General features: G+C 33.4%; 2 protein-coding genes and 2 long non-coding RNA genes across 11 annotated transcripts; 2 read left to right on the top strand and 2 right to left on the bottom strand.

Moving 5' to 3' along the window:
* Window positions 1-88: 88 nt before the first annotated feature.
* Window positions 89-1,900, bottom strand: LOC125059017. The gene is made up of 3 exons (XR_007118599.1): window positions 1,781-1,900; window positions 1,532-1,657; window positions 89-1,455 (listed from the first exon to the last, which is right to left on the bottom strand). It is a non-coding gene; the product is annotated as an uncharacterized LOC125059017 (long non-coding RNA).
* A 489-nt stretch (window positions 1,901-2,389) lies between these two features.
* LOC125059014 (myosin regulatory light chain sqh) lies at window positions 2,390-4,433 on the top strand. Of its 3 annotated transcripts, none has more exons than XM_047663103.1 (4): window positions 2,390-2,598; window positions 2,967-3,168; window positions 3,391-3,529; window positions 3,810-4,433. In XM_047663103.1, the coding sequence occupies exons 2-4, from the start codon at window positions 2,979-2,981 to the stop codon at window positions 4,003-4,005; spliced, it is 525 nt and encodes a 174-aa protein (XP_047519059.1). In that variant the 5' UTR covers window positions 2,390-2,598; window positions 2,967-2,978; the 3' UTR covers window positions 4,006-4,433. The 3 variants fall into 3 exon arrangements, with proteins under 3 accessions (XP_047519059.1, XP_047519080.1, XP_047519069.1); XM_047663124.1 differs by lacking the exon at window positions 2,390-2,598 and adding an exon at window positions 2,642-2,772; XM_047663113.1 differs by lacking the exon at window positions 2,390-2,598 and adding an exon at window positions 2,764-2,896.
* A 1,041-nt stretch (window positions 4,434-5,474) lies between these two features.
* On the bottom strand, window positions 5,475-9,652 carry LOC125059020. Of its 2 annotated transcripts, XR_007118601.1 has the most exons (3): window positions 9,525-9,652; window positions 6,618-6,726; window positions 5,475-5,609 (listed from the first exon to the last, which is right to left on the bottom strand). It is a non-coding gene; the product is annotated as an uncharacterized LOC125059020 (long non-coding RNA). The 2 variants fall into 2 exon arrangements; XR_007118600.1 differs by lacking the exon at window positions 9,525-9,652 and having other exon boundaries at window positions 6,618-7,099.
* A 2,409-nt stretch (window positions 9,653-12,061) lies between these two features.
* Window positions 12,062-18,052, top strand: LOC125063058. 5 transcript variants are annotated; one of them, XM_047669292.1, is made up of 13 exons: window positions 12,062-12,135; window positions 12,201-12,346; window positions 12,520-13,075; window positions 13,497-13,551; window positions 13,647-13,736; window positions 13,908-14,775; window positions 14,894-14,973; window positions 15,056-15,135; window positions 15,202-15,338; window positions 15,463-15,512; window positions 15,829-16,661; window positions 17,260-17,510; window positions 17,834-18,052. In XM_047669292.1, the coding sequence occupies exons 1-13, from the start codon at window positions 12,105-12,107 to the stop codon at window positions 17,966-17,968; spliced, it is 3,312 nt and encodes a 1,103-aa protein (XP_047525248.1). In that variant the 5' UTR covers window positions 12,062-12,104; the 3' UTR covers window positions 17,969-18,052. The 5 variants fall into 5 exon arrangements, with proteins under 5 accessions (XP_047525248.1, XP_047525247.1, XP_047525249.1 ...); XM_047669291.1 differs by having other exon boundaries at window positions 13,908-14,805; XM_047669293.1 differs by lacking the exons at window positions 15,056-15,135; window positions 15,202-15,338; window positions 15,463-15,512; ... (1 more) ...; window positions 17,260-17,510; window positions 17,834-18,052 and having other exon boundaries at window positions 13,908-14,798.
* The last annotated feature ends 122 nt before the right edge of the window (window positions 18,053-18,174 follow it).

Here is an 18,174-nt window from a genome sequence, read left to right as displayed (position 1 = left end):
ATACGTATTTAGTCTTTTACTATTGATACTTAAAATGACTAGCATTGCATGGAAAACTAAAACTATATTTATTATAAAATACAACTTTATTCGGTATAATCAAAATCAGAATCCAAAAAATCAATATGCATAGATTAATCAGAGTCATTGCTGTTATGACTGTCTCTCACATTGATTATGAAACTTTCTAAATGTTCCTCTGTAGTCCTGTCCCTTTCTTCATATTTATTTTCCACGTGTACAATATGATGAGTCATTTTCTTCCACACTTCTTCTAACTGCTCTGTAGTCAATTTAATATTTTTATTTGCTACTCTGCGTTTTGCCAGACTCCATACCAGCTCAATGGCATTAATAAGATCACAATGGTATGGAGGTAGTCTCAATACCTCATGACCATTGTGCTTTAAAATTGCATCGGCTTCATATATTGGCTCTGGTTTATACCGTTTTACTAGATATAGCAGTTCTGCTTTCGTATGGTACTCTTCGAATTGAATATTATTCAAAGTAAGCCATTCTCTTATCTCATGTTTGCGATTCTGTGTCGTAGGGGCTTTATTTACTATAACGGAATGGTAACTGGCGTTGTCCATAACAATTACACTTGGCTCATTTAAATTGGGTAGGAGCTTTTCTTCTAACCACTTATTGAAGTTGGCAGCATTCATATCATGGTGATAATCAGTCATTTTTGATTTAGTGCTAAATACTAATAATGAGTTCGGCACAGGACCTTTCTCCGACCCTGATTGTACAATTATGTACCTTTTTCCAGACGAAATATTTTCAATAGCACCACTTGTAGAGGGACCTTGCCACGATTTTTTGGGCTTGTAGTTTTTATGGACATAAGTTTCATCTAAATAAATTATTGGCTTTCTTTCTGCACGTTTCAACGATATAGATCTTACATAGTAATGTCTCCAGGCAGATATGTCATTGCACTCAATTAACAAAGAACGTTTATTTTTGCTTTTCTTAAATTCATAGCCATTAGCCAATAATATTCGGCGAAGAGTTTCCCGACATCCAGTAAATCCTATGATTTCTCTTAATTCCAGCAAAAGTGTTCTCAATGGCTAATCAACGTGAAAAAATCCTCGGAACGGTGAGGTCGCTCCGGGAAGCCTGTGAAGTGCCCAGGAGACTTCTGTGCTTCTGGAAGGAGCTAGGCTGGCTAAATTAGCCAGGACTCGTATGCACAACGGACCAATTAGGAGTCTAATTGCGGAGAAAGGAGTCCTACTACCCTAACCCTAAGTGTTCTCATTGTTGGAACTTGTTTTCTAACAATATAAAATTCATTAATTTTGTTGCGAATAGCATCCATGTTAAAATTGTCCAAATGAGACACTGTTGGTTTATGAGGTCGTTTTTTTCCAGGTGTAATCCAGACACCTTGATTTATTGCCCCTTCTTTTTTTATTCTGTGTATTGATATTACACTTACACCTGGAAAAAACAATGAAAAGGTTATTACCACACATATTTTTTTTCAAATTTACTTGAAAAGTATTGAAAATTTTACCAGTGATGGAAGCGATTTCTTTAAAGTACTGGTTCTGGGATTTTATTCTATCTTTCTACTCTAAATCAGTGAGCTTACCAATAGTTCTCACTATTGCATCGACTCCCTCTAAATCCTCCAGATTTCCTGCGAAAGAAACGAAATATTCTATCAAATAAAACAAAGTTTAGGTTATTATACCTGTTAACTATTTGGAAAAAATAAAAATGAGTAATTGCATGAAGTATCAAGACAATAAATCATACTAACCTAAATCACACAAACAATCTTGTTTTTGGTAGAATTCAGCTTTTTTCTTCTTCTTGTTTTCTTGGAATTTGGATATCATGCAGAACAAAATCTCTCGAACTCCACTTTTAATAGTTTTACTCATATAGTTTATGGCCTGGTAATAATTCAATTATCTTCTTTAATTAGCCAGACTCTAAGTATTCATCGAAATTCAAATACATACAGCTCTACGTAATATATTCCAGCTGGAATCACGCTATTGGGGGATTCCCCGACGCATAAAACAGTGTTGTCAGAAGAATAAAACGAAAATACCCTAACTTGATGAAAATAAACATTTAAATTCGCTACAATTATTATTTTAGTTAAAAGAGGATAATCGTGTATATCTACAATATTTAAAAAAAAATCGACCTTCAATGGGTGTTACGGTGTATTTTGTCACCATAATTATAATCGTACGGTAAGTGGTAGATCTTTGCTGATTACGGTGTTTTCACCGTAATTACGGTGCAGTTGGCAGCACTGCTTTAGTTCTTACACTGAGTTTTAACCTGTGGTTTGTCAGTGCACAGCGTTATGATGTCTGTGGTAAATTATTTTTATTGTATAATGTATGGAATCTGTATTCTGTATGTACTTATGAGTAATGAACTAATGACGAATGCTGAATTTGGCAAGTTAGAAATTTGAATTTATCACTTTATTATTTATTTCTACGGTAGTTGCAGGATCGTGATAATTTCGTGAGAATTTTTATTACTGTGACCAGGTGTTTCCAGTTTTTATCAAAAGTTAATACATTCGTAGGACTTATATTACGGTACTCAAATCTGGTAAGTACCTCATTTGGAATGAATTGAAACTTTGTAGTGTGTTGAGTGTTCAGACTGTTCACTGTACAGTTACATATGGTTTAGTTTATCCTTGACTACTATAAATTCATAGCCTTTTACGGAATTATGGAGTGTTTCTGATTGTGACATCAGAACTGTGTCCTACTTCGCTGGGTAATTTTAGTATAGAATGTGTTGTGAGTCATAATATTTTTCGTTAACAGACGTTGTTTTAACGTGACGTGCGTTGGGTTTATCTCTTTTTGTGCGCGTTAATTTTACATTTATTTTAAAAAAGGTTCATTTTGTTATTTCTTTTATTTTTAGTGATTCTCCTTAACATCAACCTAATGAAAGTCTTTTTATAGCTAAACATCAAAATGTCGTCGCGTAAAACAGCTGGACGTCGCGGTACTAACAAGAAGCGAGCTCAACGTGCCACTTCCAATGTCTTTGCTATGTTTGATCAGGCTCAAATATTGGAGTTCAAAGAGGCTTTTAACATGGTTGATCAAAACCGTGATGGGTTTGTAGACAAAGATGATCTTCATGACATGTTGGCGTCATTAGGTAAGTGATATAATGAAGTATATAAAATAGAGTAATTTTTGTAATTAAAATTAATAAAAAAAAGATATTATATAGTGTACATACTTTAATACTTCTGTGACAATAATAATACTATTTTGTTAAAGAACAATAACTTATTAAGTAACATTGTTTTTTTGAATTGTATTGTAGGAATCTTCATACTAATGAATAATTTGTGATTACACATATTAACTCATTTAGGTAAAAACCCTACTGAAGATTACTTGGAAGGCATGATGAATGAGGCTCCAGGACCAATAAACTTCACAATGTTCCTTACTCTATTTGGTGAACGTTTGCAAGGCACTGATCCTGAAGACGTCATAAAAAATGCTTTTGGGTAACAGCTACTTTTGTTTAAATTTTATGTTCAAGATATTTTATAAATTCAAATTTAATGACGTGGAATAAGTGATACACGTATCTTATGTTCCATAATAAACATATTTTTTTTTATTTTTTTATTATTTTAATTAAAAATGATAATATACATATATGATTTACAAACAAAAGTTGAAATTACTGTTAATGATGGTATCTGGTGATATATGGTATATATAACTTTTTTATTCCTACACAGAGAAATGTTAGAGTAAAGATTTACTAATTTTATGTTGCAGATGTTTTGATGAAGAGAACTTAGGAGTGATACAGGAGGATCGTCTAAGAGAATTGCTGACTACTATGGGGGACCGCTTTACTGATGATGATGTCGATGAAATGTTACGTGAGGCACCAATACGTGATGGCTTGTTTGACTATGTGGAGTTTACACGCATTCTTAAGCATGGAGCCAAAGATAAGGATGAACAATAAACTTGGCAGATGTGTAGCAATTTATAATCACTTATTTTGTCTTCTGCTGTTACCTAATTATGGATTTATTATATGTTATCTGAAATAGCTTGTATAAGCATTAAGTTACTTTTATGAATTCTATTAATCTCTTAGTACATTGCGGTGCTAACAATGTAGTAGGTATGTGTGGACTTAGGAAGGATTTTTGGCAAAACAATGAATCTTTTAAGGTAAAAATATGGTAAGAACTATTAGACTGTACTTCAAGTATTTGAGCATTTAAAAGTATTTAAATTATCATTCCTTTAAAAGTGACTGTTTAAAAATGCATTGTCATATAATATTAAGTTTGATATGAATTTTTCATGTATGCAACAAAAACTTTAACAATCATAAACCCAATAACCATATAAGTTTGTATTACATAATAAAGTACTAACATTAAATGTGTCTTATTCTTTTGTCCTGCCATAAAAATATTCTTAACATTTTCACTATTTCTGTAGACCAAGGTGTCTATGATGATTTTTAATGAGAGCCTATTAGCTTTGTTCTTAGAATTTAATCTCAATCTAAAAATAATCAATATTATTCATGCTATTCGATGTACTACGTAGATAACATCGTTAATCATTTTTCACTAATTAAATTGCTTAATTGAATATTCCCAAGCCTGTCCTAATTTATAAGATCATTAATGAAAAATATTTTGGGTGAAAAGCCAATTAAGATATTTACAGCAGTTTGGTTTTATGCTTCTACGTTTTTGTAAAATACACATGGCATTTTGTAGACTGGATATACGACATAATATAGAATTGCGATCTATAGGGCCAAAGGAACTGCCAATCAAAAAGGATATTTTTTTGCAAATGCAATTAGGAATGTGACGCACATTGTTTTCTTCGGTCAATGATTATCTTAATTACGATATTTTCTGTAAAATACACTAGCTATTTCAGTTTAATTTACGTTATCTTAAACCCCTGCACAACTGAATGATACGAAGGAATTCATTGAAATTAAATGAGGTCAATGTCATTTTGGATAAATTTAAATACTTGAGAGAAAAAAGCGCATTTATTTGGATAACATTATTATGAAAATTCATGTTGATAAACAATGCATTATTTAGAATTAAACTGATTTTCATAAAGGTCAGTGAGTCAACCTTAAGAGATGTTGTCGTGAACTTTTGTTTAAACCTTGACAGGAACATTTCCGTAATAGGTACTTGGAATTTGCGCACGTAATAACAGCACTCAGTAAGGTAGTTTTTTGCAACTTTCATTTATGCTCCGCTGCTAGTTCTTGTGTGACGATGTTATATAGCCTACCTTGATAGACTATCAAACACAAAAACAAATTTTCTTAATTCGGTCTAATAGTTCTTGAGATTGGCGAGTACAAATTAACAAACAAACTTCATTCTTGACGTTAAATAGTATAGAATAAACATTCCTAGTTCGAATAAGGAAAACACTAAATACGAGAGTACATAAAATTATATTATAATTTGGAAGAAGTACTTTATTGATCGCATAAGCTAGGTTTTCCTTCGATCAGCAACACGGCCCATTGCAAAACACCATCGATTCGCATGTGCGGGTTCTCATTTTTAACTGAAAAAATAATTTTTAAAATAGTCATCACCAGCAACGTCAGTGGCGTAGCTACCAAGGGGCTAGGCGGGGCAGTGCCCCGGGGCCCTCAAGCTCAGAGGGCCCCTCGAATCCTTACCAGAAATCTCGATCGTTCTGAACTTTTGGAAATTTCTCCCATTTTCAAAATTAATAGTCAACCCCATTTTAATCAAGACATTAATTTGAGAGAAATTCAAGTTATGCCTAGGGATTTCCCCTAAATTCTTTCTGTAGGTTGGCAGTGTTGTCAATTTGACGGATAGTGATATGTGCATTTTATTATTCATCGATGTACTTTTTATTGTGAATTCGAGTTAAGATTTTTTTTGAGAACGATTAAAACATTCATGCTGTATCAGGAGTAAGTAAGCTGATGTCAATAAACTTTTTTGTACTGGTCAAAATAATGGTTCAATTTTATTTGATTTTACCACTCATAAAAACACGATTTATTGACTTTAACGGACTGATGTCCGTTAAATCTAAAGATTTAGGCTACAGCTCATTGTATAACGCGAATTAGATAGCAATTGAAAACAAACCGCATCAAGCTTGGATTTAATCGAAGTCATTGATACTTTTGCAAAAACTAAAGCTAGGAAAAAATTGTAAATATAATTGTTATTTAGTCAGTTGTAGTAGGCCCGACCTTTTAGTCGCCAAACCTACACCAAGAATTAATTGTAATTTATGTTGTTACTGTTTAATATTTTTATTACATGCCCTGCACAAATAGAGCTTAAGTAGCTTAGAATTTTTAAAGTATTTGTATATTTCATATTTTTATTTGATAAAATCTTATTAGTAGTTAGTATATAGCAGTGGGGCCCCATTTTTTTATTTGCCCCAGGGCCCTTGGTCACCTAGCTACGCCACTGAGCAACGTTCTCAACGTATGTCAGCAAAAGGTTATATTTTTGTTTAAACAAAACATAAGTTCCAATTTAGCGACAGTGACCAAACAGATTAAGGAAGAGTGTATATTACCTTGTGCTCTAACAAATTGTTTTGTAGGGATGTCGGCAATTTTAATTGTTGGTCGTCCTAACTGAAAGTGAGTAGTTGTGGGTATAATTTTCTTCTTTTCCTGAAAAAGCTAAAAACTATTCCATTTCATGGTTATTCTTACTAATTATTTAAATATAAGTGCCTCTGAATTGTTTGACTCCGACTTTCCTCGTCCGTGGGTTGAGGTATGACAAAGATAGTATGTGTACTGTGTAGTCCGAGAATTGACTTCCTTTTCCACTGACGTTTTTCTAAATTCGTATAGGTACTTACCTAAGCTATAGAGAAAGGTAGGTATGAAGTATGGCCGAGTATAAGCCACAGGCGATTTCATTGGCACATCATACAAGACATACTGCGTCGTTCGCTACCTCAAATCTAAATCAGTGTTTCCCAACGTAGGGCCCACGCCTTACAGGGGGAAATTGATTGATTGTTAAGTTTAGTTTTCCATTATGTATTAAAAATTTACTTAAGTACTGTGTTTCGTTAAGAATCTCCTAGTAATTTCTTCCTTAAACCTATCATTTATGTTACTTAAGTGAACAATTCAATTTTTAATATTAAACATGTAGGTATATGGCCGCCAGTTGCCTTTCCTTTACATGTAATTATGTTAAATTTTTATATTATAATGCAACAAAGTGTAAATAAATATCTATTTAAATAAAACATAATAATATAAATAGATATTTATTTACACTTTGTTGCATTATAATATAATAGGCAATATATCTATATTGCCTAGCCATTTTAGAAAGGCTAAGGTGGTGCACGGCATATAGTCCAAGATCCCAGGGCCGCCAGACGTCACGTACTTTCTGACGGATGAAATGTTGACGATTGGGTAGTGTTAGTATGTACTATGATCGTATGCCTACCTGCTAGCTTGGTCAAACGGCCAATTTTCAGGTATCAGGTAATCAAGGTACACAAAAACATTACTTACTTCACGTAAATTCTCATGGCTGATTTTTATATATGTTTTCGAGTGTATAGTTAAAAATAAATTGTCAATACTCCCAGACACTTTCCGTCGGCCATATTGCTTGACAGACGCTTTAAGGGTCTCAAAATAATTAGTCAACTTCACGTAAATTCTGACGCTCCATTTTTATATATGTTCATCCGACAACTATTTTAAAAGCTTTGACAAGAAGACAGACCGATCCAAGGGGCCAATCATCCCCTAAACTAAATTTTAATATCTCTGTGAGTGGGAGAGCATTATCTACACGCATGAGACTGAGTGAGACCGACTGCGCTATTAAGGCCATGAAAATTACTTGAACAGATATTTTATAATTTTTAGAACTTTTGTTGACAAGTAAATTATAGCAAAAAAAATAAGAAAAAAAATTGACATATAATAAATAATACTAAAGTTAGCCGACATTTTTAATTAGAACTAAAAAATATTTTTTTTAAAATACCACTTATATTTAAATAGCAGCAATTTTTTTAATTAATTTTTTATTGGAAATTTGGAAACAAAGTGGAAAAATATTAATTCTTCAATATTTATTAAAAAAATGTATCTGTGATGTTTACAACGTTCCTGGAATAATTGATGTAGATGCTGCCAGACTACAGTTGTTTATTAATACATACATGGTATCTGATATAAATGAAGAATTCAATCGAAATAATTTAAGAAACTTCGATGCCAGTAACTTACCACCTTGTAAAAGTGAGCTTTGGCAAAAGTTTCGACGGGCTAGCTATATCGCTAGTCTTTGGAACGATGCAAGTATGAAGATGATAAATATTTTCAACCCCGAAAACAATGGCTGGACACTACAAGATGGTAAATATGATTTTCATTGGTTCGATGGAGATCAATTACCGGGTTTTGTCAGTGAGTCGCTGGAAGAACAATCAGGTAAGTAAATTATTTTCGTTTCTCATATTATTTGTATCTTTTTAGTTTTTATAGACCTTCATTGTTTAACTTATTTTTTACAGAGGAAGAAAATAAGGATAATGCTGATGATGACGATCACGATTTAGATATTCAATTTCAAGATTGGCTGGATGATGAATTATCTAATTTCAACGATGATGATAATGAAGATTAAAAGCCACTGTTAATAAATATTGAAGAATTAATATTTTTCCACTTTGTTTCCAAATTTCCAATAAAAAATTAATTAAAAAAAATTGCTGCTATTTAAATATAAGTGGTATTTTAAAAAAATATTTTTTAGTTCTAATTAAAAATGTCGGCTAACTTTAGTATTATTTATTATATGTCAATTTTTTTTCTTATTTTTTTTGCTATAATTTACTTGTCAACAAAAGTTCTAAAAATTATAAAATATCTGTTCAAGTAATTTTCATGGCCTTAATAGCGCAGTCGGTCTCACTCAGTCTCATGCGTGTAGATAATGCTCTCCCACTCACAGAGATATTAAAATTTAGTTTAGGGGATGATTGGCCCCTTGGATCGGTCTGTCTTCTTGTCAAAGCTTTTAAAATAGTTGTCGGATGAACATATATAAAAATGGAGCGTCAGAATTTACGTGAAGTTGACTAATTATTTTGAGACCCTTAAAGCGTCTGTCAAGCAATATGGCCGACGGAAAGTGTCTGGGAGTATTGACAATTTATTTTTAACTATACACTCGAAAACATATATAAAAATCAGCCATGAGAATTTACGTGAAGTAAGTAATGTTTTTGTGTACCTTGATTACCTGATACCTGGAAATTGGCCGTTTGACCAAGCTAGCAGGTAGGCATACGATCATAGTACATACTAACACTACCCAATCGTCCAGATTTCATCCGTCAGAAAATACGTGACGTCTGGCGGCCCTGGGATCTTGCTCTAATACAAAAGGTTGGGAAACACTAAATGATTGAAAAATATGTAGATATTCTCACTTGTTCCCAAATATTTTTTTTTATGATTTTGGGCTCCTGGCGATCTGATCTAGCTGATTTTGGGTTGTAGTCCGGAGGGTGGTAGAGCATATCATAAGGACATAAAGGCTCCTTTGACTCCCATTTTGTGTTAAAATATGATTCTTTCGACACTGGTATGATCATTTGAGTTATAAGTCTGTCTTCAGGCATAGACATATTAAAAGATATATTTATCACAAAAAATTTAGTATCATATTTACATTTAAAACGCTCTTATAAAATGTCACTTTAAGACAATTTAAAACAGACTTAAGCACATTGTCAGAAAGTTGTTTATTTTGTATGTTCCCTGATAATAATCGGAGAAAGGCGTTTTCGAATACAAAGGCCCGGACCGATAAAAAAAAATAGGCACACTTGAAGCTTTATTCGTATAGTCTAGTTTCATATAATTTTTTATATAGTTACTATATCTATGGTAGGTAATTACGTAATCAAAGCTCGGAACGTACGGTCTATATAAAAAAAGACATAAAAGACGTTTCCAAAAAAAGATGAGATATCTGGAGAAGAATTCCTACTTCACTTCTTGTAGTATATAATTTAGGTATATAGTATCTATATATTATAAGGAAGTAAGGAACCCATGAATCGCTTTGCGTTTATATTCCTGCCTTTATACCTTCGATGAATGCCGAGTTCCCTATAGAATTGTACTCGATATTGAAGACGATGTACCTATAGCGACTTTCAACGTCAACGATAGTTATTAATGTGGTAGCAGGTAGGTTTACCTTGACATAATAGAATGTATGTCATATAAAATAAATGCAAATATGTAGTAAGGTATATGCATTTTTTTTTATATAATAGGGGGGGGCAAACGAGCTTGCGGGACGACCAAAAAGGGCAGTCTACGCAGCCCATAGACACCCATTTTTAGTGGGTGCGTTGCCGACCTTTGAGGGAGGAGTAGACTCGCTTTTTGAACATTTGGAGGTCGTATCTCTGAGGGAAGACCGGGAATCCCGGGCCCCCCCCCCCGGGAGCCGATTCCACAGTTCGCTAGTTCGCAAAAGAAAATGCCTTGTGAAACGGACTGTGGAAGAACTCCAACCATCAAGATGATGCTGGTGATATTTAGAGGTCGTTCGGCTCTTTATATTTTCGTTGAGGAAACTTAATAAATCACGTTGCAAACTTCTGTACTAATTGTAACATTTAATATGGAAATAAAAAATCTACTTATTTAGATGGATATAGTATAGTTATTAGTTATAATCTTCACAGACTGCTACAATTATTGACTTTTTATTACAATAGTAGTTTATTATTTCACCATGAATTTTAAATGAAAAAAGAAAGTATCTTTTCGTCACTCGTCTTCCGCCGCGGGGTCGCGTCAATCATCAATGTCAATATTACAGTTGGTTTGTGACACATCTTGGTGTTGGTTGTTTTTTTTTTTCATGAAACAGGAGGCAAACGGGCAGGAGGATCACCTGATGTTAAATGATACCGCCGCCCATGGACACTCACACTGCCGGAAGGCTCGCAAGTGCGTTGCCGGCCTTTCAAGAATTGGTACGCTCTTTTCTTGAAGGACCCTAAGTCAAATTGGTTCGGAAATACTTCAGTGGGCAGCTGGTTCCACATAGTGGTGGTGCGCGGCAAAAACTGCCTTTGAAAACGCTCAGTTGTGAAACGACGGACGTCGAGGTGATACAGATGGTATTTTGCCTTGACTTCCGATGATGAAACTCAGCTGTAGATATAAGACCGAACAACTCCGCTGAACACTCTCCATTGTAAATGCGGTAGAAGATGCAGAGATACCCCACATCTCTACGCAACGCCAAAGGATCAAGCCGCACGGTAAGTGACTGGTCCTCGACGATTCGAACCGCTCTTCGTTGAATACGGTCAAATGGAAGGAGCTGGTACTGGGGAGCTTCCGCCCAGAGGTGAGAACAGTATTCCATGTTGGGCTGAATTTGCGCTTTATAGAGTTGCAAGCGGTGGCCGGGAGTGAAGTACCGTCTCGCCTTGCTGAGCACACCAATATTTTTGGAGGCTAATTTAGCCTTTCCTTCCAGATGACCACAAAACTGAACGTTATTCGATATGTCAACGCCCAGTATTCCGATGCTAGCTGAGGCTTTAAGGAGAGTGTCTTCAAAGAAGGGAGTAGCGACAAAGGGAGTTTTTTAGCGGAAAACGCGCATACTTGTCTTGGGGTTAAATTGGACTAGATTTAGTCTACTCCAGTCCGAGACTCCACGTAGAAGAGTTTCGACTTCAGATACAAGTTTATTCCGGTACTCACCGACAACAGCCCGAGAAATACCTGCCCGGCCAGTGTAAAAAGTATCCCCAGTGCTGTCGTCCGCATAGCAATGAATGTTGCTAAGCTGCAACATATCATTGATATAGTCCTTGGTTTAATCTATATCAATTTATTATTTTCCAATTACATATATACTTTTTTGGTAACGCCAAAATGATGTCACATTGTGTTAATAGATATATTTTTAGTTCTTATTAATCATTTTCATTTTTATATTTTTTTGTTATTAATAATTTTTAATTTACTTAATTATGGAGAAATATGATAATTATCGTTTTTACGGTCAGTTTAATTAGCTGTACGAATACCCATAAATACTACACATTTATTTATTTTTATTTATGTAGATTCCCTGGACTATTTGATACCACCAGTTAAGAAACAGCAGCAAAATTTAGTAAACGAGCCGAAAACATTAAAAAAATATCAGGATACCAAAGAAATTGATGTGTCTACTTATTCTTCGACTCACATTAAACGAAATAATCAAGAGGTTGTTATAATTCTTTACAGGCTTGATAGTTTAATATGTTTTAGAATTCCATAGTAACAATATAATCTCTTATTTTGCCGTTGTTTTAAATGCGACGTTATCAAATAAAACTGAGTTACTAAAGTATTGCATTGCATTGTGGATATAATTACGCAATAATTAAACTTTTTCAGAAAGTTAAAAAAAAATACCCAGCGTTAGATCCAGAAGAATATATCCTGAAATCTATTTTACCATTCGACGACATTAAACATAATAAGAAAAAATATAGTAAAAATTACAAGCCAGTTATAAAGATTACAGTAGTACCGAAATCGGTTGAGACGCAGACTTCTAAGGTTTTCAATAAAAAAATCTCAAAAAAGATAATAAAAAATAGTTGCTCTAATCACGACGGATTACACTCTAATAACGTTTGTTCTGTCTCTGGAAGGAAGCGTGAAAAAATTTTCGAAATAAAATCTTCAGAAAGCGAAAATTTCTATAAGAAACGCTTATATTTTTTTAATAAAATGGACAAAAATAACTTCAAAGATAAAAGAAAGAAAGATGGCAAGAAGGATTTTAATGACGATCTAAGAAAATGTAAAACTATCAACTGCCCAAACAAACCAGGCATACCCGATGTCAGTAGACATAGAAGCCATGTTAAAATCGTTGGTAGGTTAGGTCTGACCACAGACGACAGATATGTGTTGAATTGTGCTGCTACGATAGATGATAGACCAAGTGAGTATGCATTGAGATGTTCATAAAACTAAAGTTCGGTTTTTTGGCCATAAAACGACACTACATTCGGCTACAGTGGTTCATAAAACTATTGTAGCGACACCTACAACCACTGCGACGATGACGTCGTACCCTGAAACGCTCTAACAAAGTTATTCCAAAGGATTTTTACAATTTCTCGACCTCGGAAACTGGGGCCTTCGGGCCCCTTTAGGTTGGACAAAGAGCAGCACTTTACTTTCTCCGTACTATCTACGCTAAGAATTTTTATTTCAACATTCAATACTGTGCTTGCATCAATCATAAAACAGGGTATTCATAATTATCGTTACTCCCCACCTATTAGGCCATAAAACTCTTCTGAAACGAAATATAAGAAAGACCCATAGCGAAAGTTTTTAATTAATTTGTATTATTTTAGTTATTACGAATATCACTCAAGATGAGCCGATGAGAAACAAACATGGCGAACAACCGTAAGTATGTTTATAAAGGTTTAAAGTTTTTAATAAGTTCTTACTAATGTTATACCTACATATAATAATTAATCTCGACATAATTTAATTTAAAGAGTTTTCGAGCATAGCCGACGCTCTCGAAACTATAGTCCAAATGAATACGTTTTCAACGAGACTGCTGCTTGCAATAGTGATTGCTCAAGGTAATACAATAGATACTCAGAAATTAAATATAGTATCAGTTTTGTACCTATATCTAATAGCTAAGAAAGAAAAAACTGATTTACAGGTGATATGATGTAAGAATTCATAAAAAATTTTTTAAGGCAAGTTTAAAAAAAATTAAAGCACATTTATCTACTGATTCGTTTCAGAATGGAATCCCAAGGCATTCAAGTAAATTTATTTCAAGATTTAGAATATAAAAAAAGGAACGGGCCCATGAAAAATAAGTATAGCCAATGTGTATGTACTGGCGAAACAATTAAATCGGAAAATGAGACTGCTAAAGGATTTCAAACTCCCATTGTCGTCATTTCAGTGTATCCCAAAGAAAACGGGAGCGATGGTCATATGATCAGAGTTGAAGAAAGACAAATGTCTCCAAACATGGAAGTCCAACAAAAAGGATCAAACAAGGATAAAAAATCAACTTTCCAAAGGCTTGCATCGCCAAAAGAATTATCCCCTAATAACAAAGAGTATCTAAGAGAAACTAACAATAGTAAAATGTTTAAAAACAATCAGAAAAGTGTATCTCCAAATCGTTTTTCCAAATCTACTAGAAATCATATTCCACTTGGAAGCTCTAGAACAGACGTATTTAGTAAAAGAAGTAAAGCACAATTATCCAAAAAACAATACCAAAGTAGACAAAATACGGAAACACGCGGAGCCCAAAAAAAATTAGACACAAATCGAAGTTTGGCAAAGAAAGCTTTAGTCGACAATTATATCAATAAACTGGAAACTGAAGAAGCTAAAAATAATAGAGACATAGCAAGACATGAATATGCTCCACCAAAAGATAAAACTTCAAAGGTTACTGTGAATATTGATGGTGAATCCGAACGTTATAATTTACTTTTTAAACATGATAGACAAAATACAGATTTTTCAGTAAGAAAAACTGTCAAATCAAAGAAGAAGACACACCTTGCCTCTATGGAAAATTTATTAATTTTATCAGATAACACTAAAATCCCTGCTTCTGGGTCGTTATCACTCTCAGCCAATTCACCCGTGAGTTCAAGAAAAAATTCAAGGTCTCCTGTAAATATACCTAACCTTAACATATTGGTCATATTTTATTATTGATTGACATTATATAGGATAAATGCGTAATTTTAATACATTTCAGAATCCAGGTAAAGCAGAAAAAAATATAGATAAAAGATCTTCCAACTTAAATGTTCGAGACAGTATAGAAGTTTTTCATGGGTCGGTAGAGTTTTCTCTTTGTCGTAAAAACTACAATAACATGTTATTATAACCGAATTTTTATTTTTTATAATCATTTTAGACGAACAAGCCTTGGTAACTCTAAACAAAAAGTGGCAGAAAAAAATAACAACAATACGATTGACAATAATTATTATGAAGGTTGTAAAATTGTATTAATGTAATAATGATTATGAACTAAATATTTCATGAAAACCCCTTTTGTAGGACGGGCTAAGCATTACCGTGGGGACCCGTGCGTAATTCCAGATCCATCTGAAAGAGACAAGGAGATAAGGCAGTTGTTGGGTATTTTAACGGGGCGAAATCTAAATGAGCCTAAACCAAATTCTCGACAATCTCAGGTAAATTCTAATTCCAAAAAACCAAATTACTAATTTTTTTAGTTATTTAAATTCAAATGTTATTCCTACCTGATAAAGACATTTTTTTATAATAACTAGATTTTTATATTTAAATATTTTTAAGGAAACCTTTATTGTAAAAAACTGCGAAGAATGCTTCATCGAAAACGAATGGTTAAGTTTTTTTTCTTTTTAATTTTTTTAAGCTCATAGATAAGTAGAAATTTTTACATAGGTCATCGTAGGTTTATGCCCTAAATTAAAACAATAATAATGAGACATACCCATAGAGTCTTACTTTATGCTTATAATAATGTCCATACACATAATTACCTACTTATGTAGTATACATCATCTAATGCCTGTACATTTGTTAAATACGCTCGAGGTTTGTACCTACCTGAAAATATATAGTAGCCATAGCCAGTTCATTTGCTTGTTCATTCACAGTTTGTGACTATTCTTTTTATAAATTAAATTTGATTTTCAGCAAAAAGAAAGTAAAACTAAGTAGCAGTCTAGCTAAACTATTCCCACAAAAATTTATTACAAAACTACAATATAAATCAAAGGCTGATTTAAAACATTCCGAAGAAACAAAAAATAATGAATTGAACGACATATTTCCAATAAAAACAAAACGTAGAACAGAAGATGTTCAACCAACAATTTGTGGAGTCGCACAGCACGACAGATTATGTACAAACCATTCCACATTGTCAGGTGGCTCTAAAGATAATGTTATTTATAATAATAGAAACGTAGAAAATGGAAATGATGCCAATCTTATACTAAATAGAAATATACACGTGTTTTTAGAAGTAGAACAGTTTACAAAACAAAAACCTATAATGTTGACTCGAAAACAATATAATAAAGTTAAGAGAACGATACAAAATACTGTGTGTAAAAAGTTTAGCAATGAGAGAAAAAAGGCAAATTACTATAGTAGCGTTACAATTGGAGAAGTAAGAATAAAATCCAAATTTCAGAGAGTGGTTCGATTAAGCAAGGAGGTTCAAACTGATAATACAAATTTTAAAAAAATCAGCTCTGACACGTTATCTGACAAGTATAATGAATCTGAATGTTCGTTTAAGTGGGATATAGAAAAGAAAAATGAAATTAGCGAATCAACAACAGAGGAAAATAAAAATGCTCAGTTATTGAGTAAGCCAAGAAACATCGTTTCATCGATAGAGGTCCGATATGCTAGCGTATCACTAATGAAACATGTCACTTATTCTTCACTGGCGTGTAATAAAGACAATTCGAATTTTGTGGAACATAAGGATTCAAACTCAATTCATACTATTTTTAAAGGTGTTAAAATTTTACGTACCTATGCAACCTTCTTATCAATTAAAATACTACACAATCTTGTTAGGCGATATAGGGAATATATACAGCGCAGATGTTCATAATTATTATATAAAAAACCATTTAAAAACTTTAAAATAAATAAATCAGTGGCGCTTCAACCTTTTTAGGTCTGGGCCTCAGATTTCTGTAGCTGTTTCATGATAATTTGTCAATCTAATACGCAAATAAGAGATCAGCTTCCTGTGTCTGGCACACGCCGTTTTTCGGTCGAAGGCAAGCCGGTTTCCTCACGATGTTTTCCTTTACCGTCCGAGAGAATGTTAAATGCGTACATAGAAAGAAAATCCATTGGTGCCCATCCGGGGATCGGGCCTACTACCTCAGGGATGAGAGTCGCCCGCTGAAGCCACTAGGCCAACCCTGGCCTTCATGTTACCGTAGTACAAAATAAACTGTCAGGTCACAATCCTGAGTTGTAGGTGGATAAAATATATTTATTTATTACCATCGTTTATCAGTTTACTTGGAATTTTAATTTGAATTACCTAGTGTAAGTTAATTATAAATTAACCACTATTACTACGCATATTTTGTACAGGTCACAAGAAGTCAGTAACGCCAAACCTCGGGACATCTGCATATTCTTTGTACTCTAGCAATAGTAACCATACAAGCCTAAGCAAAGGATCTCAATTGATCGACTCAAAAAAGAAGCCGCTACTGCAGCGTTTGGTGTCGTGTCTCATAATGAGATCAAAAGTGTCAGAAATAAAAATAGGCAAACCACCTCATAAGCAACCAACTAAAAATAGCTCAATTAACTCGTATAATATCAGCACATCATTCGCGGTAGGCAATTAATAATTTAATTTTAATACCTAGTTACGTCAGCCTTATCGCTTATATAATATTGTGTCAAATAAAATTATGTATTTTGTGTTTTTTTACGATTTGGGAAAGCGATAATTATTTTGGGTATCACTTGCGTTCGTATTCGCAAACGCAACAAACACATATGTGATTTTTGCATTTATTGGGTAAATTCTAATTGCCTCTAGAATAAGTTTTACATATATAAAATACGTTTTTATCCGTATACAGTGTCTTTACCCATTAGATAGATTTATCATTAATAAATTACGTTTAGCAATATATTTATTTTGATATTGCAGGGTGTGGAAATACCATCGTCATTATATGACACGTCCGCATCTTTTTATAGTAACCATACAATTATGCCTGTGTACAAGATGAAACGAAGCTTCTTCAGTTCCGTTAAAGGATTTCTTACTCATCACCGAAATTGAAAACCTTTCATTATATATAGGTTTTTTGTCATATTAATAACACGTGTGGTTTAGTAATTTACAATATTATAGATATTATTATCAAACAATGCTAAATCATCTTACGGTGAATAATGTGAAGTTTTTTATTGACTCAGTACTGATAATAATTGGCTATTTCATGAAATGGTCAAACGTTGATTCAGGACATTGTCATGAAAATAATG

This window comes from Pieris napi, chromosome 2 (assembly GCF_905475465.1).
Source record: "Pieris napi chromosome 2, ilPieNapi1.2, whole genome shotgun sequence".
Classification (NCBI taxonomy): Eukaryota; Metazoa; Arthropoda; class Insecta; order Lepidoptera; family Pieridae; genus Pieris; species Pieris napi.
This window is presented reverse-complemented; position numbering and strand designations above follow the sequence as displayed.

What these genes read in the sequence shown, in the direction of transcription:
- LOC125059014 (XM_047663103.1), top strand. Translation starts at nt 2,979, where the DNA reads ATGTCGTCGCGTAAAACAGCTGGACGTCGCGGTACTAACAAGAAGCGA. An exon ending in TGACATGTTGGCGTCATTAG is followed by an intron (nt 3,169 to 3,390) that starts GTAAGTGATATA and finishes TAACTCATTTAG; the next exon opens with GTAAAAACCCTACTGAAGAT. An exon ending in GTCATAAAAAATGCTTTTGG is followed by an intron (nt 3,530 to 3,809) that starts GTAACAGCTACT and finishes TTTATGTTGCAG; the next exon opens with ATGTTTTGATGAAGAGAACT.
- LOC125063058 (XM_047669291.1), top strand. Translation starts at nt 12,105, where the DNA reads ATGGAGAAATATGATAATTATCGTTTTTACG. An exon ending in TGATAATTATCGTTTTTACG is followed by an intron (nt 12,136 to 12,200) that starts GTCAGTTTAATT and finishes TTATTTATGTAG; the next exon opens with ATTCCCTGGACTATTTGATA. An exon ending in GAAAAAATTCAAGGTCTCCT is followed by an intron (nt 14,806 to 14,893) that starts GTAAATATACCT and finishes AATACATTTCAG; the next exon opens with AATCCAGGTAAAGCAGAAAA.